This window comes from Hemiscyllium ocellatum, chromosome 30, assembly GCF_020745735.1.
Source record: "Hemiscyllium ocellatum isolate sHemOce1 chromosome 30, sHemOce1.pat.X.cur, whole genome shotgun sequence".
Classification (NCBI taxonomy): Eukaryota; Metazoa; Chordata; class Chondrichthyes; order Orectolobiformes; family Hemiscylliidae; genus Hemiscyllium; species Hemiscyllium ocellatum.
The window spans coordinates 25,829,215-25,853,127 of record NC_083430.1 but is presented as its reverse complement, the minus strand read 5'-3'; the positions used below and the strand labels follow the sequence as shown (position 1 = coordinate 25,853,127).

Below are 23,913 nucleotides of genomic sequence, written 5' to 3'. Positions count from 1 at the left end.
GGGGTGGGGATTATGTGAAAAGAATTTACGTGAAAGGTAGTTGGAGATGAAAATAGAGGGACACAGGAGGCAAAAGCATAGAAAGGCCAGGGATTCTAATCAGTGGAATTTTAATTTTAAAAATATAATCTACTTTCTAATCAATGTTATTATACACCTCTGGATTGGTGGCACATGGAGCTATGCCTCCTGGTCCAGGAGTTGGGATACTACCACTGTGCCACAAAAATACCCTCATCTGTTCTAGAATACGTTCCACTTTCTGGAAATGAGATCAGGAGAAGCAGAAAAAAGATGAGGTTGTATTGAGTTCAACAGGAAGGTTCTGTTCAAATGAATCAGGGACAAAAAAAAGTGTGAAATGAGGCTTGTGAGCCAGGGGGCTGAGAGATAAATGGGGGTTGGTGGGGAAAAAAAAAAAGAGGTAGCTGACAATGAGATGGGTAGATGAAGATGGGGGAGAAGGTCATTATTGCTATCCCAAATCTTCAACTCGGCACTGCCCTCTTGACCTGTCCATTGCCTTTCTCATCTATCCGCTCCACCCTCCTCTCCGACCAATCACCTTCTCCCCCACCTTCATCTACCTATTGCACTCTCAGCTACCTTTCTCTCAAACCGAATCCCCCTCCCATTTATCATCTCTCAGCCCCCTCCAGCACACAAGCCTCATTTCTGATGAAGGACATATGCCAGAAACGTCAATTCTCCTGCTCCTCAGATGCCACCTGACCTGCTGTGCCTTTCCAGCACCACACACACTATTCTCATCTCCAGCATCTGCAGTGCTTTCTTTCTCCCAGGAACAAAAGTATGCCAGTTAGCCCATTGATTATGCTCCACAATCCAACAGGCTCATGCTGGTATCCTATCACCAAGTCACCCTTCAATTACACAACGACAGTCTTTGGCACTGATTCAGCTTCTTCAGAGCCAGTCCCCTCTGATTTCCTGTTTTTTAGATTAGATTACTTAGTGTGGAAACAGGCTCTTCAGCCCAAGTCCACATCAACCCTCCAAACAGCAACCCACCCAGACCCATTCCACTACACTTATCCCTTCACCTAACACTACGGGCAATTTAGCATAGCCAATTCACCTAACCTGCACATCTTTGGACTGTGGGAGGAAACCGGAGCACCTGGTGGAAACCCATGCAGACACGGGGAGAATGCGCAAACTCCACACAGAAGCTGCCCAAGGGTGGAATTGGGAGGTCTCTGGCGCTGTGAGGCAGCTGTGCTAACCATGGTGCCACCGTGCCACCCACCGTGTTCTTATCTGTCAGCCAGGGCTCCCTGATTGGACCAGATTAACAACCCCAATCATATTCTATGATGCCCACTTGGCTGACTTTGTTACAATCACTACACATACCTTAGGAAAACATCCCTTCAGTCAGAGTTGTTGGGTTTTCACTTAACATCTTTATATTCCCCCACTAACATGCCCAAAACCACCAGCATCATTTGGCAGTCTCATATCCATCATGCTTTTATCCACCGAATAAACTCAAGCAAACCTGCCCCATAAACTGACCAAACAAAACAGTCTGGACAGAAAAACTGAGAATTTTCATTTTTATGCATCGACTATCTTTACTAATTATAGTTTCTGACAAAAGCACTACTTGCGCCAGTTTTTTGCCTTTATTTTAGATTCCAGTAAATTCTTTTATTGCTTTTGTATGAGTTTAAAGTTATTCTGATTTTCAATGAATAACATAACACTTTTGAAGCAGTTGGCTGGTATACATGACTGAAATAATTACTTGCTTCATTATTTTGATACAAATATGTTACTGTGATTGAGTGGAGTCCCTGCACAAAATCCCACTTGGTCCTGTTTTCATTTTCACTATCTCCAAACTAGGTAGGATTAACTCCACAACTCAATGATTTATGAACTTCTCGTGCAGTGCTTTCAAACGACTTAACACTTGAACTATGTGCCACTACAGCAAAGACATAATTCAATAAATATGTGCTATACAACACCAGGAGGATTCTGACATAACTTGCCTGGATCACTATATCGTTCATAAGTTTAAATTTAATTCTGAACGTAGCTTGTCTGGAACAGTACTGTACTAAAAACAGTATTGCTATTTTATTTATATGTGGACTTTAACTCCATGCAAGTCTTCAGTCTAAAACAATTGATTAGGCTTTTTCATTATTGGTGATATGACCGATAGCTATTTGCAATGGATGTATGAGCTCACTAATGAAAATAACAAACATATTTGAAACTGTCACAACTTATACCATATTTCTAAGAATGGTTCAGATAGTTTGGAGTTTCTTTCAGATTCATTGTGAATACTGAAGAAACTTGCAGTAATTGTTGATAGGAAATATTGTTTCTCAACTATACCTGTTCTTTGCTGAATTTGATTCTGGTTCAGAATCAGGTCATCATCCAAGGACAGCAATGATTTTGCTGCTTGCTGTAACTTTTCTACACTGACTTGATGTTCATCTAAGTCTTCCTGAAGCACCTGTAAATTACACAACTCAGTGAGACATCCAGAGCATAAATTTATAATGATTCCAGGAATTGTACACAAGCAGCATCACAAGTACAATACAAATTACATGGTAACTAAAATCTTAAATAATGTTCACTGAACATAATTTGAACAGCTTCAATAATTACAAGTAAACTCCAGCAAACGTGGGTGGCACAGTGCTCAGTGGTTAGCACAGCTACTTCAAAGCACCAGGGACCTAGGTTCGATTCCACCCTTAGGCATCTTGCTGTGTGGAGTTTGCACATGCTTCCCACGTCTGTGTGGGTTTCCGCCGGGTGTTCTGGTTTCCTCCCACAGTCCAAAGACCTACAAGTTAGGTGGATTGGTCATGCCAAATTATCCATAGTGTCCATGGATGTGTAGGTTAGATGCTTGAGTAACGGGAAATGTCGGGTTACAGAGAAAAGGGTATGGGGAAGAGTCTGGGGTGGAATGCTGCCCAAAGGGTCAGTGTGGATTTGTTGGGCTGATTGGCCTGTTTCCACACATGTAGCGATTCTATTTCTATGACAAACTCGTATCTAGCATTTAACATAGGAAAGTGTCTCAAGGTACTTTACAGGGTTTGGGTTTCAGTTTGACTTTTATTATTCTTTATTTTAGTTGAACTTTTATTCAATAGCTCCGCTTTGTGGCTTGATATATTAAGGCATAGTCCAGTTTTCCACTCTCATGCAGAATGGAAGGCTATTAATGTGTTAGAAATAGCCTCAATTGCTTTTGATTAGGGAAGGGAAAAATGTCTTCTGAACAACATCCAGTAGCTTGGAGTGTATATTAGGATGGTATTTGTTAGAACAACAAATTGGGTACCACTTAAGTCTGCTGCAAGAGTTTCTTGGTGCCGAAAATATTGAAAAGGCTGTTGCCTACAAGCACCATATTCATCCTTCAGGGAAAGGGAGGAGAGAAGGTTGTCGAGATTAAAGACTGTGACATGGATTAAGAGTTCCTGCAGGATTTCTTCTAAAACTAAATAAACATGTAACTGCCAGTGTTAAACCAACAGTTGTAAAATCTGGATTTGTCATTGTTATTCTATAGACAAAAAAACATTTAATAGCAGCATGTGAGATGGCTGGTCATACTGTAATGTCCTTAAATCAGTCACCCTTTTAAAATTGTCCAAGTTATGACTATTATCATATGTCTCGTTCCTGCCCTCTGAAGTGGTGTAGCAAACCACTCATTTCAGCAATTAATGATAGGTTATATTTGCCAGCCACGCTCACATCCCAGAATATATTTTGAACTTTTGACAATGTGCATTTGTATAAAGATGATTTAGAAAATTTAAAAACTATTGCACACTATCCTGCTGCCAGGATGCTTCTGGCTCTTCAGTATTAAATCAATCTTACACAATAATTTATACAGATGATAAATTTGCTGGATTTAATTTGTTATATGGACGTAGAGACAAAATTTCACATCACGAGGTTATATTTACCCTTACAAGTTTGTCCATAGTCCAACTCAACATCAGGAAAGCTCAACAAGGAAAACTGGAGTGAACACGTGACAAATTCAACTCAACATTTGCTCTGAATGATTTCCATGTTGGAAATCAGGCACCAACACCTCAGTGCATGCTCCATGGACACTGGCCACATGCACCACATGTTCACACATTGGCAGCCGTGTGCCAACTTAAGGAAACCCTCAGTGCATATCTCAGGCCTACTTACAGAATGCTTTGGCTCTTTAAGGCTGTATCTTGTGCTGCTCTAATGACTACCTTGCGCATGTGGTATTGCGAGACTCTTTCCTTGCTCTCAGTATTCCTGTCTTGCATTGCTTTTTTGTGCTTCACTGCTGTGTGCCATACTCTTTGCACACACAAAGTCAGGAAGCTTGAAATAGATGTCAGCAGACCCTGCCTGCAAAGCAGGGGTCGAACATGCCCCATCTGTCATATCCAGGGTAAAAATGTCAGCATGCATGCAGGGCAACCCCGCACTGGCAGTGTGTGAATTGGTATACAATGGATTTTTAAAGATGGTATGGCATAAGAGATGCTGGTGAATTCCAGCTTGTCTGCTGAGGGGCGAGTTGTTCCGGAAACAGCACATGGATAAAACAGGACAAAAATCAGATGAGGGGGATGCCAGCACAGTGGAGGCTATACAGCTGCACCAGAATGTACAACCTAGTTGGTTAAGGAGGAAAAGCCAGATCTTCTTAAACCATATACCTGTGAAGGTAAAGTTTACTCGCCTAGGCCAGGAGCGACAGGCAAAGAGGTTACAATATTCAGAGATACAGGATTCTCTCAATCTGTGATTAGATTAGATTAGATTTTTTTTTAGATTAGATTAGACTTACAGTGTGGAAACAGGCCCTTCGGCCCAACAAGTCCACACCGACCCGCCGAAGCGCAACCCACCCTTACCCCTACATTTACCCCTTACCTAACACTACGGGCAATTTAGCTTGGCCAATTCACCTGACCCGCACATCTTTGGACTGTGGGAGGAAACCGGAGCACCCGGAGGAAACCCACGCAGACACGGGGAGAACGTGCAAACTCCACACAGTCAGTCGCCTGAGTCGGGAATTGAACCCGGGTCTACAGGCGCTGTGAGGCAGCAGTGCTAACCACTGTGCCACCGTGCCGCCCCAAGATGTTGAGAGATGATGATGGATGTACCTCTGAATGACTACTGGTGGAAGAAATGCTAGTGAGTGAAATTCATGGTGAGACAAGTAGTGCTCAGTTATGTAGAATGAGGTTAGAGTGTCCAGTGAAAAGTGGAGAATTGGTGGTAGGAGTACTGGAAAAATGCTCAGCTTCAGGAATACAATTTGTCATTGCTAACAATATAGCCGGTTCACAGGTAGGAGTGCTGCCTACTGTAGTTGAAAAGCCAGTGGAAAATCAGGCAACTGAGGTATTACAGGAAGTATATCCTAGGACTTCTCCTGACTATGTGGTAATAAGTCATAAAGTCACCAGTTGAAACAGGAGAGATCAAAGAATACAAACAAGATAGATGAAGTGGAATCTCAAGAGGGTTGAAATATAAAAGCACCGTTGTGCTACTGAGACTTTATAAAGCTCTGGTTAGGCCTCATTTGGAGTACTGTGTCCAGTTTTGGTCCCCACATCTCAGGAAGGACATACTGGCACTGGAGCGTGTCCAGCGGAGATTCACACGGATGATCCCTGGAATGGTTGGTCTAACATACGAGGAACGGCTGAGGATCCTGGGATTGTATTCATTGGAGTTTAGAAGATTGAGGAGGGACTTAATAGAAACTTACAAAGATAATACATGGCTTGGAAAGGGTGGATGCTAGGAAATTGTTTCCGTTAGACGAGGAGACTAGGACCCATGGACACAGCCTTAGAATTAGAGGGAGTAAATTCAGAACAGAAATGCGGAGACATTTCTTCAGCCAGAGTGGTAGGCCTGTGGAATTCATTGCCGCAGAGTGCAGTGGAGGCCGGGACACTAAATGTCTTCGTGGCAGAGATTGATAATTCCTCATGAGATCAAGAATCTAAGGAGAATGCTGGTAAGTGGAGCTGAAATGCCCATCAGCCATGATTGAATGGCGGAGTGGACTCGATGGGCCAAACGGCCTTACTTCCACTCCTATGTCTTATGGTCTTATGGAATTATCAGAGACCTTGTTTGATCAAATGATTGACACAAACAGGAGCAAATATATGACAAAGTAGAAATCTGGATGTAGGTTTGCTCATTGAGTTGGAATATTCATTTTCAGATACTTCATCACCATACTAGGTAACATCTTCAGTAAGCCTCTGTATGAAGCCCTGGTGGTGTAACCCGCTTCCTATTTATATGTTTGGGTTTCCTTGGGTTGGTGAAGTCATTTCCTGTTCGTTTTCTCAGGGATGGGAAATGGGATCCAAGTCAATGTGCTTGTTGATAGAGTTCCGGTTGGAATGCCATTCTTCTAGGAATTCTCGTGTGTGTCTCTGTTTGACTTGTTCTAAGATGGATGTGTTGTCCTTCCTCATCCGTATGCAAGGATACAAGTGAGAGCGGGTCGTGTCTTTTTGTGGCTAGTTGATATTCATGTATCCTGGTGGCTAGTTTTCTGCCTGTTTGTCCAATGTAGTGCGAGTTACAGTTCTTGTGAGGTATTTTGTAAATGACATTAGTTTTGCTTGCTGTCTGTATAGGGTCTTTCAAGTTCATTAGCTGCCATTTTTGTGTGTTCGTGGGCTACCATGATGCCAGGGATCTGAGTAGCCTGGCAGCCATTTCTGAGGTGTCTTTGATGTAGGGGTGTGTGGCTAGTGTTTCTGGACACATTTTGTCTGCTTGCTTGGGTTTGTTGCTGAGAAATCAGTGGACTATGTTCATTGGGTACCCATTCATTTTGAATAAACTGTATAGGTAATTTCCCTCTGCTCCGCATAGTTCCTCTGTGCTGCAGTGTGGGGTGGCATGTTGAAATATTATTATAAAATATTATAAAGTTATAAAATATATTAAAAATATCTCAACATTGAATTAGTGCAGGAGTTGGCTAGACAACATTTAAAAATATCACAGCATACAATGAAACAGGAAGCAGACAAGAAATCAAAAACTTGCTACCAGAGTTGAAGTGTTCACGTTACTTCCAGTGATAGGTGAACTTTAAAAGCAAGGTTGAGTGGACCTTATCAAGTCAAGAGGAGGTTGAGTGAGGTGAACTATTTAATAAGGACTCCAGACAGAAAGAAATCTGTGTCATGTGATTATGCTCCCCCAGACCCATTCCCTTTGATTAATGCACCTAATTTAGCATGGCTAATTCACCTGACCTGCACATCTTTGTGACTGTGGGAGGAAACTGGAGCACCCGGAGGAAACCCACGCAGACACGGGGAGAATGTGCAAACTCCACACAGACAGTCACCAGAGGCTGGAATCGAACCCAGGTCCCTGGCGCTGTGAGACAGCAGTGCTAACCACTGAGCCACTTAAGGACAAAAATTACAGACTATTTTAGGTGGAGTTTATTATTACAGTCAATCAATTTGAAAATTGTACATGTGGCATGAGAAAGTGTGACTGCTGACACAGTGTTGAGACTTGCATGAGAAATGGAGGCGTTCAGTGACAGGAGTAAACAGACTGAAATAGAACGTAGAAGTGTACGTTTGTATGGCTATAGTCAGTGTAATGTATATTTGTTGTAGTATACTAACCATGTACGATTAAAGGAGTTTTAAAATGAAGCCATATTTAGATATTGATGGTTCACTTTTTGTTTTAAAAAAGGAGGGAGAGATGTGATGATGCTGACCCTTTAAGAAGGTTATGTTGCCCTTAGTGTTTTTGAAAAAAGGGGTTTGTAAAAGGCAGATGTTCTGGTCTCTCTGAGGGTATGCCTAACAGAGATTGCCTAAGGCAATAATTAGGGAAAAGGCTTTCAGTTTTGTTTTTAAACACACTTGTACAATAAAAGGGGAGTGGCCAGTTTCCCTAGACCAGAGATTTCTCTAGTTTGGTTTTGTTTTATCTGGGGACTTGAGAAACAGCTGCTGGAGCGATATGAGGATCCATTCGGCAAATGATCCCTAGCTGATTTGCTCTGACAGCTCTCTTGTAAGAACTGGTTTTTTGATTAGATTAGATTACTTAGTGTGGAAACAGGCCCTTCGGCCCAACAAGTCCACACCGATCCGCCGAAGCGCAACCTACCCATACCCCTACATTTACCCCTTACCTAACACTACGGGCAATTTAGCATGGCCAATTCACCTGACCCGCACATCTTTGGACTGTGGGAGGAAACCGGAGCACCCGAAGGAAACCCATGCAGACACGGGGAGAATGTGCAAACTCCACACAGTCAGTCGCCTGAGGTGGGAATTGAACCCAGGTCTCAGGCGCTGTGAGGCAGCAGTGCTAACCACTGTGCCACCGTGCTGCCCACGTGTTTGAATTTACCATTTCACCAAGGCGTATGTTTATAGGGATGTTGCAGGAAAACTAGAACAGCATTATTAAGTTACGATAGAATCGGCTGGGTTTTCAGATAGGTTAAATTATTTTATATTCTGTTCTATTTTGTTCATGTTTCATTTGGTAGTCTGTAAATAAATTCTGTTCTGTTTAAAACTGAGTTATTTGACCAGCTGCAATCCTGGAATATCCATTTTAATCTGCTAAACAACTAGAAAAGTTAGGTCCTGGGCTACCTTCTTGAAATGTTTTGTGGGGGTCTGACCTGGTCCATAACAATGGCTCCAGAAAGACTACAATATTAAAGCTCCTCACAGATATAGATCAAAATTGACATTCCACTAGCTCAAAATCCAAACTCCAAAATAAATCATAATATGTTTTAAAAAAAAATCACACCCTACATCACAATTAACTAGTAATTAGTTAGTGTTTTTGGGAAAAATCTTACATCTCACTGACATTAATAACAATTTCCATGAAGTGAATCAAACTGGCTAAGATGTCAGGGATGCTGGGGACCTTTATGGGAAGCAGATGGATCATCCACTTGGCATTTATGGGCAAAGGGGATTACAAATGTTTTGGCTTTGTCTTTTGCGTTGATGCGCTGGGCTCACTCATCTTTGAGAAAGAAGATATCTGGGGAGCCACCTCCAAAGTGTGTTGCTTAATTGTCCACAATCATTTGTGACTGGATATGGCAGGCCTGAATAGCTTACATGTGATCCATCTGCACAATTGCATAAATGTCTATTATATACTTCTTCCACAGATTGGTATACAACTAGTTCACGTATGGCAGCTTCACCAGGTTAATGCCTCATCTTTCGGTAGTAACATTTCTGGCACACCCTCCTGCATTCACTTTAGGGGTTTTAATATTATTGTTTATAATACATAATATTATTTTGCAGTTTTTACACTTTTGCCTTTACAAGTAAAGAAATCTCTATATTAATATTTTTAGAGTGAATGGTTTTACCTTGATACTCTCAAGCTGCATCTGCAGGCTTTGTGGATCAGAAGAAATTGTTTCTGACAGAAGCTCGTCTCCAGTTGTCTCAGAGTTCTCTAACCACACATCCAATCCATTGGCAACCTCTTGGAAATGCTGGTATTTTTCCAACATACTTGTCAGGTGACAACTAAGTTTATTGCACTGTGAACCAAGCAAATAATTACATGGATTTTTTAAAACCCTCCTTTTTTTTTAAATGATATACTGTCAGTTTTGCACAATTCAATGAATATCCAACCCACACAAGAAAAAAAAATACACTGCCACGTGGTTTTGAAAGTTTAATTAATTCATAACACTGCATTTGATATTTTCAGCAGCAATATCTTTTCGAAAACTAACGAACAGCAAGGCTGATAGAGCACCATCAAAAATGCACAAATCAGAAGAGAGAAGACTGGAATCAAAAGTGATGCAAGACAGGAGGACACTCAATTTAGAAGAACTATCCAATTAGTACAATTGCTTGGCTATTGCTCTATAAGCCTGGATATTTTTTCTCAGTCAATTACTTATCCAGTTCCCTTTAGAAAATTATAATGGAATCATCCCTCATAACTCCAGAATGAACTCCACCACCTTCTCAGGCTTATCCCAACATCATTTCACTGTTATGTGCACAAGGAGCAGGAATGTTAAAATAGGTGGGTTTTTAGGGTAACTCTCAGCTGTTAGACAGCTTCAAGAAGAAATGAACACTGCAAGCCCAGTCTATGTTGTACTAAGCTAGGAATAATCAATGATTAACCAATGATTGCCCAAAGTGGGAAGTATTCCATTTCACTCCATCAACCACTTAATTTAAAGAGGATACAAAATCAAAAGATTATTCTTTGATTTATAGGACTAGCATTTAGAAAATACAAAATAAAAAACAAAATTACAATAATTCTAAATGTCTAATTTTCAAATTGAACAATACAATTAAGACCAGCAGCTCAACAAATTGCCTCAATTTTCAATATGTTGTGTTTTGGCTTTAATTTTCTTTGAAGTCGAGCCTGGTACAATTATACTTCCCAGGAAATAAAGTATTATTTACTAGGATACTATTATTTGTTGCAGTGGCATGTGCATAATTGAAATGAGTCGGAGCACTTAAGATGGTCATAACGGACAGGCGATATAATAACAGGTTACTGTCTCCCATGCCAGTATTATTTACAAGACAACTGAACTAAGCAGACCCCCATGACATTGGCTTTCTAACCACATATTAACCATTGATTTATCTTGTGTTTTTCTGGAATTTTAAAATATAATCTAAGACATTAAATATCTTTCATTTCCTTAATGTAAAAGTATCTTACTTTGGAATGAAGTGTGTTATAGCGATGTTTGGCATTTTCCAATTTGTTCTTTACTAATGTGCTGGTAACAGACGGATCAACGGGGGTCTTAAAATTTTCATTTGTATTGGTTTCAGCAAAAGCATCTGCAGTATCCAGGACCTTTTGTCCGGAGATTGTGATATATCTTAGATCTCCTTTATGAGAAATAATATCCTCAGAGAAACTCTTCTGTCTCTGCAGTTTGATTTGTAATGAGTCGCTGTCCATTTCTCCAACTTTTATCTCTTCAAGTTCATTTTCAGAATGGATTAGCCAGGCCTCAAACTCGCCATAATCTATTTTTATAAAAAGATAAGGTATCAATTATACGGATATCATGATAATGTTGGATTAAATCTTATGTTTTGGAAAGTGGAAACCATTAAAAAGAAATCAAATTATTTAGAATTAATTCTATCTCAGAACAATTACTACAGCTAATTCCAATCATGTTCTTGAAAACTAGTGTTTCATGTAAGTTCATTCACAATTCTTTTCACTTCAAGTAAACAGACTTCTTTGAAATTTGGAAAGCAATGTGATTCATTCACCCACCTTTTAGAAATTTTTCAAGTTCTTCTTGCAGGACCTGCACATGTTTCAGTTGAGTTTCTGCCTGCAAAACTGCTGTCTCATACTGTACCTTCAACTCATTTAGACTATTCTGCAGTCGCTCTTTCTGTTCTGGTGAAAGGTTATGGCTGTGCTTGTCCAGGAAGGATTGAGCTGACTGCGTTGCCAATAAGAAATCTTGCTGTTGCGATAACAAGTTTTCAAGACTGACCTGAAAGAAAGGAATATAGCTCTGCTTACAAAGGAAAATCTAAGTTTTCATGATCCAAAATCTTTTTTCAGGAATTTAGGTCTCTTTAGTACAAGATCAATTGAAATATGATAAAACAGTCTTCCTGATTTTCAGTAAAAGAAGATGACCAGACATTAAACAAACACAGCCCTTGGGGTGGGGTGTGGTGAGTGATGTTGGAGAGGGGGGAGGGCGCGAGGGGGAAGAGTTATTTATTGGAATTTTAACTTGCCAATAGGCACAGTGGCAAGTTTCTTTTCCTGCTAAGGATGATGGGCAGAACCTCAGCACTTCAGGCAGTACATGGGTATAGGAAATGATTAGTAAAAAGTACCAAAGGGGGCAATTTATAAAGGAAGGTGCCTCCTTGGCACATTTTAAAACATTTAAGAAAGCAGATAAAGCAGCCAGTCCAGCATAGTGGGCAGGGTAGACAGGAACTCCTTTAAAAGGAAGCAATTTAGTTGGGTACATGTCTACAGGATCTCATTCAGACTAGGACACTTGGGCCTGATTGGAAAATTCCCAGTAGACATGTTTAGCCATTTTTAACATTAACCTGTGCAGATATGTTACGATACACCTCTACAGCAGGAAGGACTTGAACCTGGGCTTTCCAATCCAGAGACAGGGACATTACCCTCAATCAACCTCTTCAATCTCTGTTTGACAAGACTCTTAATGAGCCTAAATGGTTGTTCACCAACAGACCAGATACATTTCGGGTTCTGGAACTATACCTGCCTCAGGAATGGCGTCAGAAAACCAGAAGGTCATGAGAACATAAATAACACGCACATTTAACACCTTATAAACAAAGAATTGTGGATGCTGGAGATTTGGAACGAAGAAAAACAAATTGCTGGAGAAACACTGCAGATCTGACAGTATCTGTGAAGAGAAAATAGAGTTAATGTTTTGAGTCCAAAGACCCTTTTTCAGAATTAGAGGTAGTTAGGAAAAGGTGGTAATATACTAAAAGATGGAGCATAAAGGGAAAGAGGAATGAACCAAAAAGCAGAGAAAGTGGGCTCTATCTCTACCGTTCTCTCACACACACCCCATCTTCTAGTTCTGAGGAAGGTTCATTGGACTCAAAACATTAACACTTTTCTCTCCATGTGTGGGTTTCCCACACATACACCAGTTGTTTCTGTTTGATACTTAAAAATGTGTTGCTGGAAAAGCGCAGCAGATCAGGCAGCAAAGGAACAGGAGAATCGACGTTTTGGGCATAAGCCCTTCTTCAGGCTTATGCCCGAAACGTCGATTCTCCTGTTCCTTTGATACTGCTTGACCTGCTGTGCTTTTCCTGCAACACATTTTGAAGCCCTGATCTCCAGCATCTGCAGTCCTCACTTTCTCCTAGCTTCTGTTTGATATTAAGGGTCAAGTCAATATAGCAACAGAGATCTTCTTGTTATGCAACTGTTTTAGAAAGTGCTCTAATCTGAAACATACTGAAATATTCATACCTTTAGTGCTTGCTGCTGCTGGTTCAGACTTACACCCATCTCAGCCACAGTATTTGTTCCATCATTCGGGTCCTTTAACTGTAAATCATTTCTTAATGCTTCTAATTTGCCACCTTCATACTTTAAGCTTGGTTCTTCCTGAAGCAGTGCATGTTGGGAACACGATGCTGCCTGCTGTTCCATGGCTGACAGCCACCCTAAAAGGCCATCTATTTTACCCTTGTTTTCTTCAAATTCTTTGACAGCTTGAGCCTATAAATAATTAATTTTTTCAAATTAATAGCATTTGATTTGATGAAAGATAACAATTTTCAATTTTTCTAGATTTAATACATAAGTTTAAGAACTGAAATAATCATTAAGAAGTTCGTGGGTTGGATTTTATAGCTCCTGGTGGGGTGTGCTGTTGGCAGCACAGGAGTGGGGGGGGTGACAAAATATTACACGTGGTTAATTCCTTGCCATCTTGGCTGCTCTCAACTGGCTCCCAGAATATGCTGGTTGTTGCATGACAAAAATAAAGGGCAATCGACATAATATTTTTAGATAAATAATGCAACTGCGATTGAGTTTCGTACCAAGCCTTAATATTACATGGCGCATTTCATATGTGGGAGGCACAGTGGCACAGTAGTTAGCACTGCTGCCTCACAGCACCAGAGACCTGGGTTCAATTCCCGCCTCAGTCAACTCTCTGTGCGGAGTTTGTACATTCTCCCCACTCTGCGTGGGTTTCCTCCGGGCGCTCTGGTTTCCTCCCACAATTCAAAAAAAAAGTGCAGGTCAGGTGAGTTGGCTATGCTAAATTGCCCGTAGTGCTAGGTGAAGAGATAAATGTAGGGGAATGGGTCTGGGTGGGTTGCGCTTCGGCGGGTCGGTGTGGACTTGTTGGGCCGAAGGGCCTGTTTCCACACTCAGTAATCCAATCTAATCATAATAAATATGACTTCATTTTGGGCCTATTTGCAATTACAGAAACAACTACTTCTCAATTCTACTGGTGCTGGGACTGTAAAAGCTGTTGGATGAACTGGTTGGCGATCAGCTCAAGAGTGGGACTTCCTTCCATTGAGTGGCATATTTCCACTCTCTACTAGTTTAGTCTGCACCACAGGCCAGCTTTTTAAAAAAAATGCTGGCATCTGATATTTGCAACAGATTTCAACTTCATGTTTTAATCTACAGCATTCTAATATAGATCACACTGTCATAATCCTACTGATTACTATTTATAGGTTTCGTATTTGCAAGATTAAATCACCAATTTTTATGCAGCTGTAAGAGATAAGCAATATCAAAGATGTAATGATTAAATTACTGTTACCACATTCATGTCTTTATCACTGCTGAGTGAGAGTATCACTCTCCAGTGCAAGAGTGGTATTGGTAGCACCCTATCAAAAATGTGTATTACCTTCTCAGTTTCTTGCTGGACAGCTTTTGTTAATGCACTGTCAACTTGCTTCTGAAGTGTGTCAGTACTTTGACACAAGACTTGGTGCTGAGCCTTTACTTCCAGTAATTTTGTTTCAACTGCTGTCAGTTCATCAGAATCTAGCTTGCCTTGATTCTCCTCCAATAGACGTTGTGTGGCTTTGGTTACATCCTCTACCACAGAAGCATGTGATTGCACATCTTTTCGCAAAGCCTAAAAAGGGAACATAGCACCAAAATCAATAGAATAGTATTGCTGCACAAAATGACAATTGAAGTACTCTGTTTGCATTATTGGATTTCCAGGGTCATGATTTAGAAACACAAAATAGGAGGAGGCGGCCATTCAGCACTTCAAGGCTGCTCTGCCATTCAATGTGATTATGCCTCATCATCCAACTCAGTGCCCTGTTCCAACTTTCTCCTCATACCCTTCGATTTCTTTAGCCTTAAAAATTCACTGAGTAGAAAAATGTGTTGCAGCATTAGTTGCAATAAGTGATGGTCTGGTTTCTTTCATTTTTCACAGTCTAGATTCCATTTAAATGTATTTGTACTAGTCACAACTACTCCTGTGGTAGTGAGGTTCACGTTCTAGCCAGAGTTTTGTTTGAATTTACTATTGGACTTGCTAGCTTGCTAGCTAGTATTTCAGCTTAGGGTTTGGTAGCCAAATGTCAGGGCAAAAAATGGGACCTAAGCCCATATGTACTGACAGAGGCACTGACTCTGCAATTTTACAATGGTTGGTCTCCCAATTGACCGCCTGCTGGCAAATCAGACAATTAGGGAAGGCTATGGGAGTTGGATGTTGCCAGCAGCATTGCAATAGTCTGTCAATTAGGCCATTCCTGCAAATCTGATTCCCAACTAGGTGTGTGCATGGTGTGTCTGTGAGAGACTGTGTGTATATGATTGTGCTTGTGCACATATATATGCATATGAGGGAGGCAAGGAGACAGATATACTGCTTTGCAGCCCTCTGCTGGAAAGAAATGGGGACCCTTCTTGATGCAGATCCTCACTTTCACTGGATGTCCCGCCACCCAGTGAAAGTCAAAGTCTGTTTTCTAATTTTTAAAATAAAAGTTGTCACCTCTCAACAAACTTCAAGAAATGAAGACAAAAAGTATATCATTCAAGATCTGTTGTGTATGTGTTTGGATGACAATTTAAACTAAAACAACAGATAAGCGGTCAAAAAATAAGGATGTTTTATTCCTGTAAACTTGCAATAACTAACCTGAATTACGCTCTGATGCTGATGAAGAGCTGGCAGGTCACTCTCGCCAACTGCCACCTGGTGACTGGCTACTCTGCTAGCTGTCTGAGCCAGCCATGTACTGAGCTCATCCAGTTTCTGCCTACATTCCTCTTGTTGTTCTTGCTGTGCCTGAAAGGAGACAAATAAAATTACATGCCTAAGTCCTGTGCCTGTGACATTAGTCTCAGAACAGTTGTCTTTACACTGTCTATAGACTACTTCTGCATGAGGGCAACACACAGATCTGTGCAGATTTTTGATGTAGAAGGTTCTAAAGCCATTTTTATTAAATATTGGTGGATTATGTTTAAGTCGACTTACAAGTTAAACACATATACGGAACAGCTCGTTTAGTTAATTAAAATATATTGGAAGTTTACAACAATCAAATTCAAATCCAAATATAATTCATAATGAAATAGGCATTTGAAAACCATGTTCGAAAGGTAATAAGTTTGCGATCTTTAATACAAAGTTTAAGTAGGTTAACTTAAATTTTATACTACTTGTTTGTATGATATTAGAAAGAAAATCTTATTGGCAATTAAACCCATGAGAATTTTATGCATTATGGGATCTAGATCGAAGGTCGCTACACATTCAGAAATCTGCAAAGAACATCAGTTGAGCCAGTTTGATTTTTGAGTTGCTTGAACATGAACTAAGTTTGTTTGTCTCTCCATCTTTTGTATACGCTTTAGCGACCATTGCATGAATTAGTAAAATTGAGCAGGATGTGTCACACAAATACAAGGAGTGTATCAAAGCCAGAGTGTGAAAATGTCACAATAAAATATTTTAGAAGCAGTGCAGGATCAGTTGTTATTGAACAATAATGACAGGAACTATAAGCAGTGGTTTTGCAGTTTAAAAACCACAGTTAACACTTGAATAACCATTTTCAGATCCACTACAAAGAATTATCTTCATTATAATGTGAGCCAGGGCGAATTACGGAACAAAAGTATCTGGAAAAGCAAGGCAAAACAGGTTACAAGATTGACAACAATGACCATTGGTTAGAGGGTTGCAGATAGCATTGCAGCTGAACAAAACACACAAAGATAATCTACACATGTTAAAATACTGCCAATATGATGAAATGTCTAATTAGAGTGCAATTTAATCCAGATTAAAGACTTTTGGGTTGCGTTACCATAAATCCTGTTATGGTCAAAGTCAATTTCATCACATTTATGTTTCTACTAGGAGTTCAAACTTCTTGGAATATTTTTAATACTTGGTTGTGCCAATTTACATGGCCCCATTCAATTTAATCCATCACACTGAACAATGATTTTTCACATCAAGTGTTCAGCTGCGCTTAGCAAAATATTTCCAGTTTTCTCATCAAATAGGTACCAGTGTATATTCTTTCTAATTGAATTCCATTGTTGATTTGCATCCTCTGTGTGGTAGCTACTTGACCGGACATAATATGCACAGCAAACTGCTTTACTTTTTTACCCCTTTACCTAGTTAGACCTGAATTGTTCAAACTGGGCATGTCTTAATGTTCAACACGATAAAACTGTACTGTGTGGCTTTGACTAACCAAAAACTGAGTTTATCATTTCTAATAACCATCATTTTAGTATTCACAGTTGGAAAATAAACAGAACTGCAGTCATTTTAGTAACACACAACAATGCTTTCAGGTAGAATTGCAATTGATTCAAATCACAAAGAACATTACTAGTTGCTTGCCCCTCCTGAACATGCAATAGTTGAATGCATTTTGAAAATAAATTCTCACTTTGTCTCTAGCAATGTTAATATTATAAACAAGAAACTATGATTTTTTTGTCCTAAGGTTGAATATAACTTTGTGCTTAAAGTTAGTTGCTGACTGGTCCAAACCTTCTCGAACTCCATGGAATCTTTGTCTTGAAGGTGAAGATCTAATACTTCTATTCGTTCCAAAACATTTTCAGAGGTTTCCCTAAATGATCGCTGGACTTCGTTTAATAGTCTAAGTAATTGCCTGCTTTGTTGAGGGGTTAGGTCTTGGGCATGTTCAGAAATAAAGAACTGAATATCAAAAGCTGCATCATCAATAACTGGTTTAATTTGTGACAGTGATTGTTTCAGTTCCTATAAGGGAGGAGGAGAAAGTGAAAGAAAATAAATTAATGCTCACTTGAACCCAAAGTGCTATAGCATAATCTACATTTTAGAACTGCAGAAAATACTTGGAATATTTTAATGAAAATCATTGTACTTGTTGTGTTCTTAAATCTCGTCACTTATAAATAATCACAGGTATATTGTAACTGAGTTACATACACCGATGAAACTTATAGGAATTAAACAAAAATACATAATTATACTGTCCATCTCTAAAAACCTACGCTGGGAGTTGTCCACCAGTAGTGGTATGATACTTTACCAATTTCCATCACAATGCCTGACCCTTTAGGTAGATGTTATGTCAAGAAGTTGATGTAACACAACTTATTGAGAATGCTGGCTTCCTTGAAAATTCAAAGCACAAATTCACTTTTAATGCCAGGATTGCTTGAAAATTGAATCGGGTATCAGAGAAAGCTGGTGGAGCCAGAAAAGCATCAAATGTGGACATCCAAATGAGAAATTGAAACAGAAGTAAGTGCTTTTTAACACTACATGCAAGAGACAACAGGAAACCTGCTACATTAAGATTATTCAGCAGTCCACTTGGAAACTAATGTTATCGATGAAATTAAGATGATTCATTAAATTCAAGGTCACTGGTAAAAATATGAACAAACTTGAGACTTGCAAACATCCAAAATTCATGGGTTGCTTATTCATTCAACCTGCTCAAAGTATTCAAAAGAAAAATTTTGGGAAGATTTAAATGAGGGAAGTGAAACGAGGTCTTTAACAGAAGAATAATATTTTGAATGCTTTAAGTTCAAATAATAAACAAACTATTATACTTCAAGTAACAAGGAAAGAAAATAAGTGATGACAAACAACACTAAGAACATAACAGCTCAATAAGATTAGAAACAAGTGAAGCAAAATAATTTTCAAAGGCAGCAGGAAAGGAAGTTGTGGAATGCAGTTGTGTTTTCCATGGTGGAGCATTTCATAGAAGACTATCATGCTGTTTAGATATGAGGAGAGGTTATAAAGCATGATTGTCTTTTGATGCTTTCTGAGTATGCATAAAGTAAAAACAATTGAAATTGGAAATATGAATGCCCTTTGAAGGAGGGTTTAAATTCAACCAGTCACCAAAAGTATTAAATCAATAAAGGTTGTGTGGAATATTGTTCAGCAAGTTCTAGGATGTTGCCTGAGGATGTCTATTAGAGAAGAAAAAGGATTTCTTTCTTGAATTTTTCATAACTTAAGATATTAGTCAGAATATTGTGCAGGTATATATTCAAGAAACTGGAGTGTTCACATCTTTGGTCAAGTAATATTACCCAAGGAATTTGAAATCAGATAGCATGGAGGACCTGAGCAAGCCACTGTTTTTAATCAAAACAAAAACAGGAATTGTTGGAGAAGTTCAACAGGTCTGGCAATATCTGTGGAGAAAAATCAAAGTTAACCCTTCCTTAGTCACTGGATGCAAAACATTAACTCTGATTTCTCTCCACAGATGCTGCCAGACTTGCTAAACTTGTTCAGTAATTTCTGTTTGATTTCCAGCATTTGCAGTCATTTCAGTTACTTACCTTCTTAAAAGGAAATTAAACCGGAGGAGTTTGAAGATTTGCACACAAAATAAGAAAGCATAAAGAAAAATATCAGATATGAATTTCTGGTCATTGTAATTAATTGTTTTGAACTCTTGTTTCATGAAACAGATGGGTTCTGGTGGGAAGTTATTTTAGTAAGGAATCATCTGCAGGAAACCAACTTATCCTCAGAACATTAATTAAATTTTACTTAAACTCTCTCAAATTTTCCTCGGGTTTGTAATACTATTTTTGTACTGCATGTATGCTATTTACTTATGGGTTAATTTGAAAGGTGAGTCAGTTATTTACCTTATATTGCTGCAGATTCTGTTTCAAGACCATCACATCTTTTGATGTCTCAGATTCTGTTTTATGCACAATTTGTGAGGTTTGAATTAACAAGCCCATAAGTGCTCCTTGTTTCTTTTGAAGATGTTCATATTCAGTGATTACTTTATTCTTAAAAACAAAAGACAATGGTTAGTACTACATACCTTTGACATACCAGGGTAACTTCTGGTTTATTTTGTATCCTCAATAACATGGTTGAAAATTATGTCCTACTTCCATTCTCCACGTTACTCTTGTGCAAGCAGTTTTATTTACTTTTTTTTGTCAAATCTCCACAATTTCTAATATAGTCACTACTTCAAGTAACGTAATTCAGTTGCATATAGCAAATTATTTTCTTTTTTGCAGGAAAAAAAACTTTTCAAGGAGATTTTTATCCACAACTTCTGATACTTAGTATGCATAAGTTTTGAATGAGTATTAAGTTCATCAGTTTTCCATTGTATAATTACAGTGGAACAAATCAACTTCTGTAACTTTGTTTTTAACTAACTGCCAGTGTTTTGACTGAATATTGATAAAACTCATGGAAGTCAAGTGAGCTTTATGGACAAGCAAACTTGTCTGTGAGCTTCATAATAGACAGTTTAAAAGTATTTTTCAGGGCTCTTAATGAACATGTTTTACAAGATAAATAATTGGACTTATTCCTGAATTAAAATTTCCCTCATGGAGCTGCGAAACTAGAATTCTAAAATGTATTCATCTTCAGGTACTATCTAATTATCTCATTGAACAAGTGCAAATTTTGCTGATTTGGTTGAGAAATAATGGTGAATTACCCCCATCATAATTTTGGTAATGATACAGGTTTAAACGTAACATTGTGCCAGCTGTTGCAAAATTGATCAAAATTTAATTTTTCAGTAATTAAAGGAGGAAATAAGATGATCAGATGGCTGAAATTGTACCAATGACCTAACGGTGAAATTCGCAACTGATCTTGGAGGAATTATTGGGCGAAGTTCACAGCACAGAATCAGATAAGTTAATTGTTGTTTTAAGTGTGGCCTACAGAAAGTCTGCAGTAGTGAAAAGAGTGGGTTCTATGTTTTTAGAGATATGTCTCCTGATTAAACTTAAAGTATAAGCCATAACTATTAATTTAAGCTGAGGCAGTGTTTGTAGGGGAATAAGGCATGTTATTTTCTGGGTCTGTAGATTGAGAGAGAGCAAAAATGGCCTTTAGTTGAGTGATACATGCTTCTTGTCAGATGTGGGAGTTTAAAGAGAGTTTAGGCGTTACTGCGAATTATATCTGCCATAAATGCTGTTGGTTGTGAATCTGATCAGAGTGAATGGATTGGTTGGAGAGACAGTTAGAAGCAATGAGGAATGTGCAACAACAACAGTAGTGTGGGAGTCTTTTGTGGTTATACCCATTTCAAACATGCGGTTTTGGAAAATGTAGGGGGTGATGGATTCTCAGGGGAACGTAGCACGAACAGCCAAGTTTCTGGTATTGAGACTGGCTCTAATGCAATGAGGAGTACATCGGGTTCCAAGAGATCAATTGTGTTAGGGAATTCTCTAGTCAGATGCACAGACGTTTCTGTGGCCAGCAGTGAAAAAGCAGAATGGTGTGTTGCTTCCTGGTGCCAGGATCAAGGATGTCTCAGAAAGGGTGCAGAACATTCTCACGGGGGAAGAGGGGCCAGCAAGAGGTCATTGTCCACATTGGAACCAACACATAGGAAGGGAAAAGATTGAGATTCTGAAGGAAGTACAGAGAGTTAGGCAGGAATTGAAAAAGGAAGTCCTTGAGATTAGTAATATCTGGATTACTCCCACTGCTACGAGCTAGTGAGGGCAGGAATAGGAGGATAGAACAGATGAATGCATGGCTGAGGAGCTGGTATATGGGAGAAGGATTCACATTTTTGGATCATTGGAATCTCTTTTGGGGTAGAAGTGACCTGTACAAGAAGGACAGATTGCACCTAAATTGGAAGGGGTCTAATATACTGCCAGGGAGATTTACTAGAGCTGCTTGGGAGGATTTAAACTAGTAAGGGGGTGCGGGGTAGGACCCAGGGAGATAGTGAGGAAAGAGGTTAATATGAGATGGTACAGTTGAGAACAGAAGTGAGTCAAACAGTCAGGGCACACAGGGACAAGGTAGGATTAATAAATTAAACTGCATTTATTTCAATGCAAGGGGCCTAACAACGAAGGCAGATGAACTCAGGGCATGGTTAGGAAAATGGGACTGGGATAACATAGCAATTACAGAAACATGGCTCAGGGATGGACAGGACTGGCAGCTTAATGTTCCAGGATACAAATGCTACAGGAAGGATAAAAAGGGAGGCAAGAGAGGAGGGGGAGTGGCATTTTTGCTAAGTGATAGCATTATAGCTGTGCTGAGGGAGGATATTCCTGGAAATGCATTCAGGGAAGTTATTTGGGTGGAACCAAGATATAAGAAAGGGATGATCACCTTATTGCGATTATATTATAGACCTCCTAATAGTCAGAGGGAAATTGAGAAACAAACTTGTAAGGAGATCTCAGCTATCTGTAAGAATAATATGGTGGTTATGGTGGGGGATTTTAAATTTCCAAACATATACTGGGACTACCATAGTGTTAAGGGTTTAGATGGCGAGGAATTTGTTAAGTGTGTACAAGAAAATTTTCTGATTCAGTCTATGGATATACCTACGAGAAAAGGTACAAAACTTGACCTACTCTTGGGAAATAAGGCAGGGCAGGTGACTGAGGCATCAGTGGGTGAGCACTATGGGGCCAGCGACCATAATTCTATTAGTTTTAAAATAGTGATGGAAAAGGATGGACCAGATCTAAAAGTTGAAGTTCTAAATTGGAGAAAGGCAAATTTTGATGGTATTAGGCAATAACGTTTGATGGTATTACACAAGAACTTTTGAAAGCTGATTGAGGGCAGATGTTCACAGGTAAAGGGATGGCTGGAAAATTGGAAGCCTTCAGATATGAGAAAACAAGAATCCAAAGAAAATATATTCCTGTTAGGGTGAAAGGAAAGGCTGGCAGGTATAGGGAATAATGGATGACTAAAAAATTGAGGGTTTGGTTAAGAAAAAGAAGCAAGCATATGCCAGGTGTAGACAGCATAGATCGAGTGAATCCTTAAAAGAGTATAAAGACAGTAGGAGTATACTTAAGAGGAAAATCAGGAGGGCAAAAATAATGGGACATGAGATAGCTTTCGCAAATAAAATTAAGGAAATTCCAAAGGGTTTTTACAATTACATTGGCAAAATTGTAACTAGGGAGCGAATAGGGTCCCTCAAAGATCAGCAAGGCAGCCTTTGTGTGGACCCACAAAAAATGGGGCAGATACAAGTATTTTGTATCAGTATTTACTGTGGAAAAGGATATGGACTGGAGGGAAATAGATGGTGACACCTTGCAAAATGTCCAGATTACAAGGAGAAAGTGCTGGATGTCTTGAAATGGTTAAAGGTGGATAAATCCCCAGGACCTGATCAGGTGTACCCTAGAACTCTGTGGGAAGCTACAGAAGTGATTGCTGGTCCTCTTGCTAAGATATTTGTATCATTGATAGTCACAGGTGAGGTGCTGGAAGATTGGAGGTTGGCTAACGTGATGCCACTGTTTCAGAAGGGTGGTAAGGACAAGCAAGGGAACTATAGTCCAGTGAGCCCGATGTCAGTGTTGAGCAAGTTTTGGAGGGAATCCTGAGGGACAGGATGTACACGTATTTGGAAAGGCAAGCACTGATTAGGGAAATCATGTCTCACAAACGTAATTGAGTTTTTTGAAGAAGTAACAAAGAGGATTGATAAGGGCAGAGCGGTAGATGTGATCTATATGGACTTCAGTAAGGCGTTCGACAAAGATCCCCATGGGAGACTGATTAGCAAAGTTAGATCTCATGGAATACAGGGAGAACTAGCCATTTGGATACAGAACTGGCTCAAAAGTAGAAGACAGAGGGTGGTAGCGGAGGGTTGTTTTTCAGACTGGAGGCCTGTGACCAGTGGAGTGCCACAAGGTTCAGTGCTGGGTCCTCACTTTTTGTCATTTACACAATAATTTGGATGCAAGCATAAGAAGAACAGTTACTAAGTTTGCAAATGACAC

The 23,913-nt window shown here is 39.5% G+C and overlaps 1 protein-coding gene across 12 annotated transcripts in view; it reads right to left on the bottom strand.

The window, feature by feature from the left end:
- macf1a (microtubule actin crosslinking factor 1a) overlaps nucleotides 1-23,913 on the bottom strand; it is a 536,531-nt gene that overhangs the window by 173,621 nt on the left and 338,997 nt on the right. For 8 of the 12 annotated variants that reach the window (XM_060847668.1, XM_060847672.1, XM_060847670.1 and 5 more), the window contains exons 39-47: nucleotides 19,783-19,932; nucleotides 17,657-17,890; nucleotides 15,776-15,925; nucleotides 14,513-14,746; nucleotides 13,099-13,350; nucleotides 11,374-11,602; nucleotides 10,798-11,114; nucleotides 9,452-9,628; nucleotides 2,377-2,500 (exon numbers count right to left, since the gene is read on the bottom strand). In XM_060847668.1, coding sequence (XP_060703651.1) covers nucleotides 2,377-2,500; nucleotides 9,452-9,628; nucleotides 10,798-11,114; nucleotides 11,374-11,602; nucleotides 13,099-13,350; nucleotides 14,513-14,746; nucleotides 15,776-15,925; nucleotides 17,657-17,890; nucleotides 19,783-19,932 — 1,867 coding nt within the window. The remainder of the gene's footprint in view (nucleotides 1-2,376; nucleotides 2,501-9,451; nucleotides 9,629-10,797; nucleotides 11,115-11,373; nucleotides 11,603-13,098; nucleotides 13,351-14,512; nucleotides 14,747-15,775; nucleotides 15,926-17,656; nucleotides 17,891-19,782; nucleotides 19,933-23,913) is intronic. The other 4 variants (XM_060847675.1, XM_060847676.1, XM_060847678.1 and 1 more) reach the window with 1 other exon arrangement.